The following is a 14,589-nucleotide window of genomic DNA, read 5'->3' as shown; positions in this document are numbered from 1 at the left end:
TGATCGGTAAACGGTATGGGCAACATTTTCTGTCCACAAAATAGCACTAAAATGCTAAAAAATATTTATAGCAGGAATGATCTCCTACCGTAACTTAGCTTTTTACGATGTCTGTGAGAAATCTGTGATCTTTAAAGCGGTTTCGACACAACTGTCATGAAAATGCATTGTATGCAACGCAATCCCTAGCAGTAGCATTCCAAACTTGGATTAAGAGTAGCTGTCTTGTCAACCTAAAATGGTTATTATGGGCAAGTTTCTGTGCTGTTTCTGTGCTGTGTTTTGCGGACAGAAAACAAGGTTACAATAAGCCTGGAATCTACTCTTATTCAGTGAATTGAAACAATCGTGAAACAGAACCATAATCACTGTGAATTCCAGGATAGCTTACAACAACAGCTCCGCTCCTACATGTCAAAACGACATCCTCCGCATGCACGTTCCTTGCTATGATCAATGATCTAACATGAATCCTAATTGCTGATCACAATCAGATCTCAATCCTTACTTCAAAGGAAGGCGAGAGGGGAGCTTTTTTTCCAGACCTGGTATTTTACCTGTTCCTTCTGTGAGGCTGGGGTCCATCAGTGCTGGTAGGAACTTTGCCACTCCAGTCTTCCCCCTGTCTCTGTCTCTCTCCCTCCCTGCCATGGAGCCATGGCCCCTCTGACGGTTCCTCTGGGCGTCCATGGATTTCAGCTTGCGTGCGTGTTTGTGGCCCTTGTAGTGAGCCTCAGCCTGGTTCTGGTCATGGAGGAGACAAAGAAACAGTATGAGAGGAGAAGAGATCCCTGGATCTCAGCATCAGAACAGAAACCAAAAATGACAAGAAATTAGGAAAGGGGAAAGATTTTGGCAAAAAACTTGGTAACTAGTTACACAGTTCATACAGTGCATTCGGAAAGTATTCAGACCTCTGGACTTTTTCCACATTTTGATACATTACAGCCTTATTAATTTGTTTTTTTCAATCTACACAAAATACCCCATAATGAGGCAAAAACAGTTTTTTTTTAATTATTGAAAATGTATAAAGAAATTAAAAACTGAAATAATACATTTACATAAGTATTCAGACCCTTTACTCAGTACTTTGTTGAAGCACCTTTGGCTGCGATAACAGCCTCGAGTCTTCTTGGGTATGACGCTACAAGCTTGGCACACCTGTATTTGGGGAGTTTCTCCGATTCTTCTCTGTAGATCCTCTCAAGCTCTGTCAGGTTGGATGCGGAGCATCCCTGCTCTCCAGAGATGTTCAATCAGGTTCAAGTCAGGCTGGCTGGGCCACTCAAGGACATTCAGAGACTTGTCCCGAAGCCACTCCTGCGTTGTCTTGGCTGTGTGCTTAAGGTCGTTGTCCTGTTGGAAGGTGAACCATCGCCCCAGTCTGAGGTCCTGAGTGCTCTGGAGCAGGTTTTCATTAAGGATCTCTGTACTTTGCTCCGTTAATCTTTCCCACGTTCCTGACCAGTCCCCACGTCCCTGCCGCTGAAAAATATCCCCACAGCATGATGCTGCTGCCACCACCATGCTTCACCGTAGGGATGGTGCCTGGTTTCCTCCAGAAGTGACGCTTAGTATTCAGGCCAAAGAGTTCAATCTTGGTTTTATCAGACCAGAGAATCTTGTTTCTTATGGTCTGAGAGTCCTTAGGTGCCTTTGGCAAACCCCAAGCAGGCTGTCATGTGCCTTTTATTGAGGAGTGGCTTCCATCTTGTCACTCTACCATAAAAGCCTGATTGGTGGAGTGCTGCAGAGATGGTTGTCCTTCTGGAAGTTTCTCCCATCTCTACAGATGAACTCTGGAGCTCTGTCTGAGTGACTAAGGCACTTCTCCCTGATTGCTGAGTTTGGCCAGGTGGCCAGCTCTAGGAAGAGTCTTGGTGGATCCAAACTTCTTCCATTCAATGATGGAGACCACTGTGTTCTTGGGGACCTTCAATGCTGCAGAAATGTTTTGGTAAACTTCCCCAGATCTGTGCCTCGACACAATCCTGTCTTGGAGCTCTACAGACAATTCCTTCGATCTCGTGGGTTGGTTTTTGCTCTAACATGCACTGTCAACTGTGGGACCTTATATAGACAAATGTGTGCCTTTCCAAATAATGTCCAATCAATTGAATTTATCACACCTGGACTTCAATCAAGTTGTAGAAAAATCTCAAGCATGATCAATGGAAACAAGATGCACCTGAGCTCAATTTCGAGTCTCATAGCAAAGGGTCTGAATACTTATGTATTCAAGGTATTACTGTTTTCACATGTTTATGAATTTGCAAAAAAATCTAAAAACCTGTTTTCCCTTTGTCATTATGGGGTATTGTGTGTGGATTGATGAGGGGAAAAAATATTTAATCAATTTTAGAATAAGGCTGTAACGTAACAAAATGTGGAAAAAGTCAAGGGGTCTGAATTCTTTCCAAATGCACTGTATATATACTGTATACAATACATCACAGCCCCGTCAAGCAGTTCTTCAATTAATTGACAAGCATAGCTTGAGCCCCAAAAATGTAATTAGTTCTCATGAACGGAGCAGTCTACAGATGTATTGAGCATTCCCTCTGTGTTCATGTGTCTCTGTGTGCTCAGTGAGTGTGAGTGTCCGTTTTTGTGTGTGTGGACTGTGATGGTTCTTCTATGTGGGGATTTGAATGCCAGCAGAGAGAGGGTGTCTGGGTTTAATGCTTTTTCTGGCTGATAGGTGGAGAGAGGCTCAGCGACAACAACAACAACACAACACAACACACACCACTTTCAGAGATAGAGGAACAGGAGCACACGTGCACACATACACCGTCAGAGTGATGAACGACAAGAGAGGAGGATAGCTTCAGCCTGTAGTATTGTGGCAACGGAGTTGACTGACTTACGGTGGAGTTGAAGCGGAGGTGACAGATGTTGCAGGAGATGATCTGTTTCCTCTTAGGCGGTGCAACACCGAACGTGTGGTTGATAACCGCCTTCTGAACCGGGTCCATCTGTCGCACACAAAACAAGCCAGACTAAACACAAACATTACTCAGATTAAGTGGTGTCTAACTATTACATGGGCGGTCAACTAACCCTCCTGGGGAGCTATTCTCCTGTAGGCCTTTACTCTAAAATACCTGGCTCATGTTCATCAGGGCACACAACGGAAAACTTTTAGAAAGCTTCGCAACGGAAAGGGAAAATGAGTCCAGGTATTCCCTGTTTCAGTCTGTTTGATTCCGTTTGTGGCCTAATGAACACGACCCTAATCAAGGTCTTGAGGAGCACCTGATTAGTAGAATCAGGTATGGAGGAAAATCCTGCAACCCTACAACTAAGGTCAGGAAGGATTGCACAACGCCAGTCCTTGAGGGCCCTGCTGATTTCTTGATTGTCAAGAGATTTCTGAACAAAATTATTTGGTCTGATATTATGAGGCAAGGACATAAGAAGACAGCCAGCCAACACTGCTGCCCTCCAGGACTGTAGTTGAGCATCCCTGTATGAGGCCATCAAATAGAAAAACTAACAGTCAATCGTGGATCTCTCCATGTGCAGCTTCTCCATATTTGAGTGGTGTGATGTCACTTCCGCCTGCACTTGCCACAACACACCTAATCCAAAAGATGTGACAAGGTGTGTTTTGGAGTTCATAGATGTACAGTATGTGTATACATGTCATCAAGTACATAGAGGAACAGGTAATAAGACAGGAACTGGACATTCTGTGTGTGTGTGTGTGTGTGTGTGTGTGTGTGTGTGTGTGTGTGTGTGTGTGTGTGTGTGTGTGTGTGTGTACATGAGCATGCGCATGAATACCTGTGTGTGCTTTGGCGATATTCCATTTATACCGTATACTGGGGTATTTTGAAAAACAAACGATATGATTTTCAATACCTCCCCAAAAATATATATAAAAAAATGTGGGTTGGGGGCAAAGATTATCAAATTATCAAGCCTTGGGTTCCAGCTATGCATTTGGTTTGCTAACTTGCTAACTAAGTGGCTAGATGTCAAGATCAAGCTTATTGCTTAGAACAGATACATGCAAACCCCCCCATGGATCAAGATCCCTGTTGCCTAAATAGTTTTGTGTGGCAAAAAAAATAAAAAAAAATAGTGTTCCTTCGTATATACCGTATACCCCGGTATGGTACAGAAACGGTATGAAAATCTGGATACCGCCCAACCCTAGTGTGTGCATGCCTGTCTACATGCATCTGTGTGTGTGAGAGCAGCTCACCATGTTGAAGTTGGGGAAGAGGTTGAGGGGGGAGGAGGCGTTGACGTGGAGCGGCAGGAAGTGCTTGATGTCCAGCTGGGTCTGGAGGGGCCGTCCCGGGAGGGATAGGGAGGCCAGGAGGGGGTTGGCCTGGGACAGTGTACCTGTAGAGGGTGGGTGGAGGACATACAGATGCTGAAAATCCATTGTCTTCCAACAGGTGTTGTCAATTATACCTGACATACTATCTGGCGTAAGACAATGGGCTAAGGCTAGAATTCATCTGTCACTGATAACTTTTGCTGTATTGGCGGTGTCAACTGGAGGTGATCAACACACCTCCCAAGCTACTTGGTAGACTCTGACTTCCTATCATCCTTGTGCACTCAAAGACTGACATCTTGTGGACATTTTCAATGGAAATGAATACAAAGCCACACCTCTCCTTGAAATAAATTCTGACTGCCGTATAGGGATGAGAATTCAAAATTATTTTGCTATTCGAATAATATCATGACATTTATCCAGATAGTTGAAATACAAGTTTATTTCAGGGACCAGTGTGTGTGTGACAGTCAGAGAGAGAGAGAGAGAGAAGCCAAACCGACTCAAACTAGTTAGACAAACTTGTTGCTGCAATAGGTTATATATCAAACCATCTGGAAGTGCTTGTCTTGACCACATCAAATTGTTGTAAAGAAGCTACCTAGCTACAGTAGCCAGCTAGCTAAAGTAGTTAGGTTAATTGAGGCTATTTTGCGCTTGCTGTCCTTGTCTACAACAACTCCATTCATATGAAACAACAGCCTACCTGTTGGGTGATCATTGTAGCCTACTCCTTCTCATTTAGCCAACTTAATTCCGGAATTAATTGATTGTCTTTTTTATGGGGCGCAGTCATAAAAACTGTCATAAAACAGTCATTTCATTTAGGGATGCACAATATATTGGTGAACATATCAGAATCGGACGATATTTGCTAAAATTGGCAACATTGGTATCGGCCGATGTCTAGTTTAACGCCGATGTGCAAAACCGATGTCAAAGCTGACGTGCATACCTATATAACGTGGGTACATGACGTATTGACGCTACGTAAAATTTTGCGCTACACGTGCAACACAGCATTCCTAACCTAGCCCACAATGTCTGCTGTGTGGATCGAGCAGTCAACAAGTCGAGCAGTCATTTGAAAGAGTAAGAACATTTCAGTGAGATAACTCAAAGGTGAAATCCATTAACGCCAAGATAATGGAATTCATTGCCCTTGACAATCAACCGTTCTCTGTCGTGGGTGATGTTGGACTTCACGACTGGTCGAGCACCGGTACACACAACCAAGTGCGCTATTTTTCAGATGTTGCCCTACCGGAGTTACACAGTAATATCGTCACTGTTATTAGCTTTGCGACGACATACTATGGAACGCCGTTTGGGTCTTTGCGTGTCAAAAAGGATACACGTCTAATAACACTATTTGACAATAACACTATTTGACGAGTTAAATAAGCTTTTAATTTGACACGTCAAATAACACAGTTCTATTATAGAATGTTGTGTGTTCTGAATTTTCACATGCAAGCCAGTAGCACTGTCAAAGCTGTACAAAAAAGTCTGTAAACACAGGCCACGAATGATGTGTTTACAATACCATGTTGGTAATAAAGCATTACCGCAACTTCTGGGGTAGCTAGCTTTAGCTTGGTACCTAACTAGCACCAATACAACCAGCCTGAAAACAATGACCAGTAGAAACTGCAGTCATTTTCCTTATTCTTAGCAATGATTTAGGAATCCTTGTGAGTAAGTATTAGGTAGGTAGCCACTTGTTGTTCGCCTATTGAAATTGAACTTCAGTTCATGAAAATAAAAAACTAGCCAGATACTTAACCCTGTTGCCCAAAGCTAACGTTATAAGCAGCCAGCAAGTGAGGCTCGACCGCACCAGGTTATGTGTTGTGAAGCTAGCCACAATCAGGATTAGGCACAATAGTGGAATTTGCAGTTTGCCTTCAAAATAAAAATACCTCTTTAATAGGGATGCAGAAGGTTACAATTGGTGGGATCATTCCATATTTAGACTAGATAATGTTAAACAAGTTTGAAATGTGAAGCAATGAAATGGGTTATCAGTCTACTCTGTGACACCCACAGAACACAACTGTGAAGAGTTTACGCAAATATTAGCTCTTATCGCGGGACTGTGACTGTGTGAAATCACCTCCCCAGTCAGCCGATTGTGTGTATTTATATTCATATTGCACTGTACAGCATTACCTAAGGATTGGGGATCAATGAAATGAGGTATCAGTCTACACAATACCCAAGATATACCCAATGTCCTCCTCCAAAACATCCACACAATGTTTTTCCTCTGGAATAGTGTTCAATACACAAAGGTTGACAATAAATGTGGCTCAATTCACATTTGAGTCCCGCTATAAGAGCTACGACGCTAATTTTCTCTGGGTGTCACTGAGTAGACTGATACCCCATGTCATTGATCCATAATCCATAGGTAAGGCTGTACAGTGAAATAAGTATGCCCCTAATGCAATTCTAAAGTATAATACATCCAGTGTGATTTCAACAGATTGTTGTCAAATTGACAAATTCTTGTCTTTTGTTGATTTTATATAACAACATTCCATCCTTGTTTAGCACGATCTATTCAATTATGGCATAATTCTACTCTTTGTATTTATTTGCATCACTGTCAATGACATACTTTTATTTTGAAAGCTCACCGCAAAGTCCTCTCTTGTGGCTATTCCTTATTGTGGCTAGCTTCACATAGATGGGTCCAACCACCATTAATCAAATAAAAAGTATAAATTAGGGATATTTTAGATGATGACACCCAGCTATATAGTTAGCTAGCTGAAACAGATTATGTTGTTTTGGGGAAGAACATTATTTGCATCCATCAGCTAGCTAGCTTTTTTTTATGACCAGCAGGTGCGAGACAACTTTACCAGCATCATAGTATACGTATATCGATGAATCGTTGTGACATATGAAATACGAGTGATATTGTAATCAATGTGTAATAACTACATAAAAAAATTATGAACGCGTTAAATTATTATGTGACGTGCAGTCATATTCAGGTCCTGATTGATCAACAAGCTTATTTGGCAAAGACCCAAACTGCGTTCCATAGAAATCCTGGTTGAGAATGAAATGACTGAACAAATGAACAACGAAACAGCAAAGTAAGTAAGTGAAATAAATAGGTTTTGATTATGTTTTACTGGTAATGGGGACATACGTAAATGCCAACAAAATAACTTTTTGGTCAGTGTGGTGTGTGTAACTTTATTTAATTAGGCAAGTCAGTTAAGAACAAATTCTTATATAAAATGACCGCCTACCCCAGCCAAACCCGGACGACGCTGGGCCAATTGTGCGCCGCCCTATGGGACATTTTAAATATCAGTTATCGGTATCGAGTGTTTTTGACCAGGAAAATATCGGATATCGGTATCGGCCAAAAATGTCATATTGGTGCATCACTAGTTTTATTATAATTTTGAATGTAATGGTCTATCCTTGTTGGCTATGTAGCAATGTCACAGATCATTTGATTGCATTTTAGCCAAAGCCTTTAAAATAATACTCTCCCAGGTAATTGAATACTAACGTCTGTTCGGATATTAGAATAATCGAATACCCGTGCCCATCCCTACTGCCGTACTGAGTACTTCAATCTACACATTTCTGTCCTTCTGTCCACTAGAACTCTCAATGTGCTAAATTGTCCAAAAATAACCAGAATATTTTAAGGATTAAGGACAGCACTTAATCCAAATCAAGTTTGGAGTACTGCAGCTTGGCGCACACATTTCTATTGTGGTACAGCTATAAGAGATTGGTCAGCAGAGAGAGAGAGAGATGGAAGAGAGAGTGAGAGAGAGCGAGAGAGAGCGAGAGCGAGAGAGAGAACGAGCGAGCGAGAGCAAATGGGACTTAAATAGCCAATTATATTACTTTTGATCTTGATGGAGGTGAACACTTCCCCTGGAGATATTACCATCAGCACACATTAATAGCAATCAGGATCCATTAAATAGAATGTGTGTTTGTGCTTTTGTGCGTGCGTGTGTGTGTGTGATAAAGCAGAAACTAGGGGAACATTTTCCCCCCTAACTGGGTGCTGTGCTAAGTTGTGACTTTTGGGGACCTTGACTCTCTCGTTCTTTCTATCTCCCTCTCTTTCTAACTCTCTCTCCTTCTAACTCTCTCTCCTCTAGCTCTCTCTCTTACTCTCTCCCTTCACTCTCTCTCATTCTCTGTTTCTCCTTTCTCTCCCCCGCTCTCTCTCTCTGTCACCCCATTCTCTCTCTCTCTCTCCCTCGCTGTCTCCCCCCTCTCCCCTCCCCCTCTCTCTCACACAAATCTGCAATTGATCTCAATAATCTTTCAAGCATTAAGTCACAAAAAGTACCAAGCAAGAAATGTAATGTTTTGCTCCATAGAAGCGGGTACAAACATCAACTGTGAGTGAATTTATATTTGGCTCAGAAAAATATTTTGGCTACAAGAATAGTTAGAGTGTCACGCCCTGACCATAGTTTACTTTGTATTTTCTATGTTTTGATTGGTCAGGGTGTGATCTGAGTGGGCATTCTATGTTACATGTCTAGTTTGTCTAGTTCTATGTTCGGCCTGATATGGTTCTCAATCAGAGGCAGGTGTTCGTCATTGTCTCTGATTGGGAACCATATTTAGGTAGCCTGGGTTTCACTGTGTGTTTGTGGGTGATTGTTCCTGTCTATGTGTTTTTCACCAGATAGGCTGTTTTAGGTTTTCGTTACGTTCATCACGTTCTTTATTTTGTAGTGTTTGCATTGATTCGTGTTTTACGTTTGTTCATTAAAACATGGATCGCAATCTACACGCTGCATTTTGGTCCGACTCTCCTTCACATCAAGAATACCGTTACAGAATCACCCACCACCAACGGACCAAGCAGCGTGTCAACAGGCAGCAACAGCAGCGTAAAGAGGAATGGACATGGGAGGACGTTTTAGATGGCAAGGGCTGTTACACTTGGGAGGAGATACTGGCTGGAAGAGATCGCCTCCCATGGGAACAGGTGGAGGCACTTAGGAGAGCAGAGGCAGCCGGAGAGAGGAGCCGGCGATATGAGGGAACACGGCTGGCAAGGAAGCCCGAGAGGCAGCCCCAAAAATTTCTTGGGGGGGGGCTAACAGGGAGTATGGCTACGCCAGGTAGGAGACCTGGGCAGACTCCCTGTGCTTACCGGGGGGCTAGAGAGACCGGACAGACACCATGTTATGCAGTGGTGCGCACGGTGTCTCCAGTGCGGGTGCATAGCCCGGTGCGGTATATTCCAGCTCCGCGTGTCTGCCGGGCTAGATTGAGCGTCGAGCCTAATGCCATGAAGCCGGCTCTACGCAGCTGGTCCCCAGTGCGTCTCCTTGGGCCGGCTTACATGGCACCAGCCTTGCGCTCGGTGTCTCCGGTTCGCCTGCATAGCCCAGTGCGGGCTATTCCACCTCGCCGCACTGGCAGGGCGACCGTGAGCATTCAACCAGGTAAGGTTGGGCAGGCTCGGTGCTCAAGAGCTCCAGTGCGCCTGCACGGTCCGGTTTTTCCAGTACCACCTCCACACCCCAGCCCTCTGGTAGCAGCTCCCCGCACCAGGCTTCCTGTGCGTGTCCTCGGCCCAGTACCACCAGTGCCAGCACCACGCATCAGGCCTACAGTGCGCCTCGCCTGTCCAGCGCTGTCGGAGCCCTCCTCCTCTCCAGCGCTGTCGGAGTCTCCCGCCTGTTTAGCGCTGTTAGAGCCTTCCTTCTCTACAGCGCTGCCGGAGTCTCCCGCCTGTTCAGAACTGCCAGTTTGCAAAGAGCTGCCAGTTTGCAAAGAGCTGCCAGTTTGCAAAGAGCTGCCAGTTTGCAAAGAGCTGCCAGTTTGCAAAGAGCTGCCAGTTTGCAAAGAGCTGCCAGTTTGCAAAGAGCTGCCAGTTTGCAAGGAGCTGCCAGTCTGCAAGGAGCTGCCAGTCTGCAAGGAGCTGCCAGTCTGCATAGAGCTGCCAGTCTGCAAGGAGCTGCCAGTCTGCAAGGAGCTGCCAGAGCTGCCTGTCTGCAGGATGCCGACAAAGCTGCCAGTCTGCAAGGAGCCGCCAGAGCTGCCAGTCTGCAAGGAGCCGCCAGAGCTGCCAGTTAGCATGGAGCAGCCAGGGCCGCCAGTCAGCATGGAGCAGCCAGGGCCGCCAGTCAGCATGGAGCAGCCAGGGCCGCCAGTCAGCATGGAGCAGCCAGTCAGCATGGAGCAGCCAGAGCAGCCAGTCAGCATGGAGCAGCCAGAGCTGCCAGTCAGCATGGAGCAGCCAGTCAGCATGGAGCAGCCAGGGCCGCCAGTCAGCATGGAGCAGCCAGGGCCGCCAGTCAGCATGGAGCAGCCAGGGCCGCCAGTCAGCATGGAGCAGCCAGGGCCGCCAGTCAGCATGGAGCAGCCAGTCAGCATGGAGCAGCCAGTCAGCATGGAGCAGCCAGAGCAGCCAGTCAGCATGGAGCAGCCAGAGCTGCCAGTCAGCATGGAGCAGCCAGTCAGCATGGAGCAGCCAGAGCTGCCAGTCAGCATGGAGCAGCCAGTCAGCATGGAGCAGCCAGAGCTGCCAGTCATCATGGAGCAGCCAGTCAGCATGGAGCAGCCAGAGCTGCCAGTCGACCAGACTCTCCCAGATCTGCCAGTCGACCAGACTCTTCCAGATCTGCCAGTCGACCAGACTCTTCCAGATCTGCCAGTCGTCCAGACTCTCTCAGATCTGCCAGTCGTCCAGATTCTCCCAGATCTGCCAGTCGACCAGATTCTCCCAGATCCGCCAGTCGACCAGATTCTCCCAGATCCGCCAGTCGACCAGATTCTCCCAGATCCGCCAGTCGACCAGATTCTCCCAGATCCGCCAGTCGACCAGATTCTCCCAGATCCGCCAGTCGACCAGATTCTCCCAGATCCGCCAGTCGACCAGATTCTCCCAGATCCGCCAGTCGACCAGATTCTCCCAGATCCGCCAGTCGACCAGATTCTTCCAGATCTGCTAGTCGACCAGGATCTGCTGAAACCGCCAGCCAGCCAGGTTCTGGTAGTTTCTACTACCTGCCTGGGCTTCCTCTCAGTGCTGAGCTTCTTCTCAGTGCTGAGCTTCCTCTCAGTGCTGAGCTACCCATCTGTCCCGAGTTACCTCTGTCCCGAGCTGTCCCTCTGTCCCATGTTATCATTGTGGTGGGTAACCTATTTAGGGACGTTTAGGAGGGGGATTAAAACTGTCATGGAGTGGGGTCCACGTCCAGCGCCAGAGCCGCCACCGTGGACAGATGCCCACCCAGACCCTCCCCTATAGGTTCAGGTTTTGCGGCCGGAGTCCGCACCTTGGGGGGGGGGGTACTGTCACGCCCTGACCATAGTTTACTTTGTATTTTCTATGTTTTGATTGGTCAGGGTGTGATCTGAGTGGGCATTCTATGTTACATGTCTAGTTTGTCTAGTTCTATGTTCGGCCTGATATGGTTCTCAATCAGAGGCAGGTGTTCGTCATTGTCTCTGATTGGGAACCATATTTAGGTAGCCTGGGTTTCACTGTGTGTTTGTGGGTGATTGTTCCTGTCTATGTGTTTTTCACCAGATAGGCTGTTTTAGGTTTTCGTTACGTTCATCACGTTCTTTATTTTGTAGTGTTTGCATTGATTCGTGTTTTACGTTTGTTCATTAAAACATGGATCGCAATCTACACGCTGCATTTTGGTCCGACTCTCCTTCACATACAGAAAACCGTTACATAGAGGTTTCATTTTTGTTTGTTTTCTAACATATTTTGGCGTTCATTTGACACTTTTAACCACGCACTCAGTCTTTTGCCGTCTTTGTTTTCAACTGGTCAACTGTGCATTGAATCATGCTTTTTAATCTTACCCTTATATTTGTTGTGTGTATGTCTGAAAGTATTTATATATATGCATTTTTTACACTACACAAGAGTTGCCCTTCACGATCCATTGAATTGATGGTAAAACAGTTTTCCTCTTTCAACCCGGCTTCGACTTCCCCAGAGAAAGATACCATATTCATGGATGATAGGAGTGTAGATGCAATGATCCTTTTCATAGAGTGGGGATAAAAGCTTATGAGGCAGAGAAATGATGGCACACTGCAAACTGGAGGCTTAATCGCAATTATTTTGAGGATTAGTCTTTGGGTGACTCACCGTCCCAGTGTTTATCATTCTTTTGATGAGGAAAAGGGTAACAAGCCTTTCAACGCAGAGGATCGCACTGACAGCACCTCAGAGTGTTTCAGAGCATCCCTTAGGGCACACCATATTGTCGAACGTTCCCTTAAGAGTCTCACTAGGTCATTAACTAACGTTTTCATAGTAACGTTCCCGTGATGTGCAAGGACTGTTTCCAAGAGACCATTCCCTTAATGTAAAATAGAACTTACTCAGACCGTGGTTACCATGTTCTCATAGCTTAAAATATGTATGTTCTAGACACGTTTCATTCCCCCTCAAAAAATATGTAATTACAAATCATGTCTTGTTATTGTTGCCAAGCCAATCAAGTCTCTGATTGGTGAACCCCTGATCCAATCAAATCCAAATCAAATCAAATCAAATTTTATTTGTCACATACACATGGTTGTCATAGCGCTTTGGCAATCATAGCGCTTTGTCTGTTGGCAAGGTTTGGGATACTCTCACACCCAGTGCTTTAAACATAGTGTTTTCAACGTATATATTTGAAATATTAGACATTTGTTAAGTTACTTTATTAACCGTAGCTGATAAAGCGCATGAGGGAGGGGCCATACTGTGAGTGAGTGACACGGGGAGCAGGGAGGAAATGGAGAGAGAGACAGCACCCAACCAAGCCTACTGGCGCTATAGTAGACTAATAGCTGCCATAGCGAGGTTATTTATCATGAAATATGATCACATAGTACCTGTCTTGACTGCATCAAACCCAGAGAAGCTAGTTAAGCCAGCTAACTGTTAGGCTAATTGAGGTTGCAGTGCATGCACTTTCTCATTCTACATTTGCAAATAACAACAACTCCATTCTGAATATTAAGTAGCAGCCTACCTGTTGGCTCTAGGTTGTTATAGCCTATCCTTCTCCTTTAACTTTTAATTCTGTCATTTTAATTGCATCTTCCATTGATTAGATATCTCCTAACTATTGCCGCTTTAATGACTTATGATAGGCCAACAACAACAACAAGAACAAGCTACACTCGCCATGCTCCACTCTCATGAAAAGCAAAAGCAGCAGCATAAGTGATAAAATCTCTCTCTCTCTACTGCAGGAGTAAAGTTCCGATCTGTACGGGCCCTTCCGGACAAGTCAGTTAAAATTACACAAACCTGTGACAATCATACAGAGACCCGTGACATTATTTAGAATTCTGTATCCGACCCGCTCGGGTCTCAGATCGGGTATTCGGGTACTGGTGGATCCATGAAGACAAGTGCAATCACCATTATTGCTTACATCCTTCAAGTTGCTTCATCTACATAAGTGCCTAGGGAGGAGGGGTTAGGGTTTCTTCTGGACAGGGCCTAACTACTGTATACTGGCCCAATAAGCACATGCCTGGGTTCGAGACCCACTAGGGAAGTCACCCTACTCTTACATTCTTAGCAATATACACTACTGTTCAAAAGTTTGGGGTCAATACCCCAAATACTTAGAAATGTCCTTGTTTTTGAAAGAAAAGCAAAAAAACGTCCAAATGTAAATGAAATGTAAATGTAAATGACTATTCTAGCTGGAAACGACTGATTTTTTATGGAATTTCTACATAGGTGTACAGAGGCCCATTATCAGCAACCATCACTCCTGTGTTCCAATGGCACATTGTGTTAGCTAATCCAAGTTGATCATTTTAAAAGGCTAATTGATCGTTAGAAAACCCTTTTGCAATATCAGCACAGCTGAAAACTGTTGTTCTGATTAAAGAAGCAATACAACTGGCCTTCTTTAGACTAGTTGAGCATCTGGAGCATCAGCATTTGTGGGTTCGATTACAGGCCCAAAATGGCCAGAAACAAAGTACTTTCTCCTGAAACTCGTCAGTCTATTCTTGTTCTGAGAAATGAAGGCTATTCCATGCGAGAAATTGCCAAGAAACTGAGGATCTGGTACAGCGCTGTGTATTACTCCCTTCACACAACAGCGCAAACTGTCTCTAACCAGAATTGAAAGAGTTGTAGGAGGCCCCCTTGCACAACTGAGCAAGAGGACAAAGACATTAGAGTGTCTAGTTTGAGAAACAGAATTCCTCAACTGGCAGCTTCATTAAATAGTACCCAAAACACCAGTCTCAATGTCAACAGTGAAGAGGCGACTCCGGGATGCTGGCCTTCT

The 14,589-nt window shown here is 44.9% G+C and overlaps 1 protein-coding gene across 2 annotated transcripts in view; it reads right to left on the bottom strand.

Annotated features, from left to right (window-relative positions):
• Positions 1-14,589, bottom strand: part of LOC110491690 (zinc finger protein 385C) — a 152,918-nt gene that overhangs the window by 13,380 nt on the left and 124,949 nt on the right. For both annotated transcript variants that reach the window (XM_021565326.3, XM_090202332.1), the window contains 3 exons: positions 4,217-4,359; positions 2,874-2,981; positions 558-744 (listed from right to left, as the gene is read on the bottom strand). In XM_021565326.3, coding sequence (XP_021421001.3) covers positions 558-744; positions 2,874-2,981; positions 4,217-4,359 — 438 coding nt within the window. The remainder of the gene's footprint in view (positions 1-557; positions 745-2,873; positions 2,982-4,216; positions 4,360-14,589) is intronic.

Source organism: Oncorhynchus mykiss, chromosome 16 (genome assembly GCF_057628025.1).
Source record: "Oncorhynchus mykiss isolate SJ-2025 chromosome 16, ASM5762802v1, whole genome shotgun sequence".
Classification (NCBI taxonomy): Eukaryota; Metazoa; Chordata; class Actinopteri; order Salmoniformes; family Salmonidae; genus Oncorhynchus; species Oncorhynchus mykiss.
Note: the sequence above shows the minus strand (reverse complement) of the source record. Positions and strands in the feature narration are given on the sequence as shown.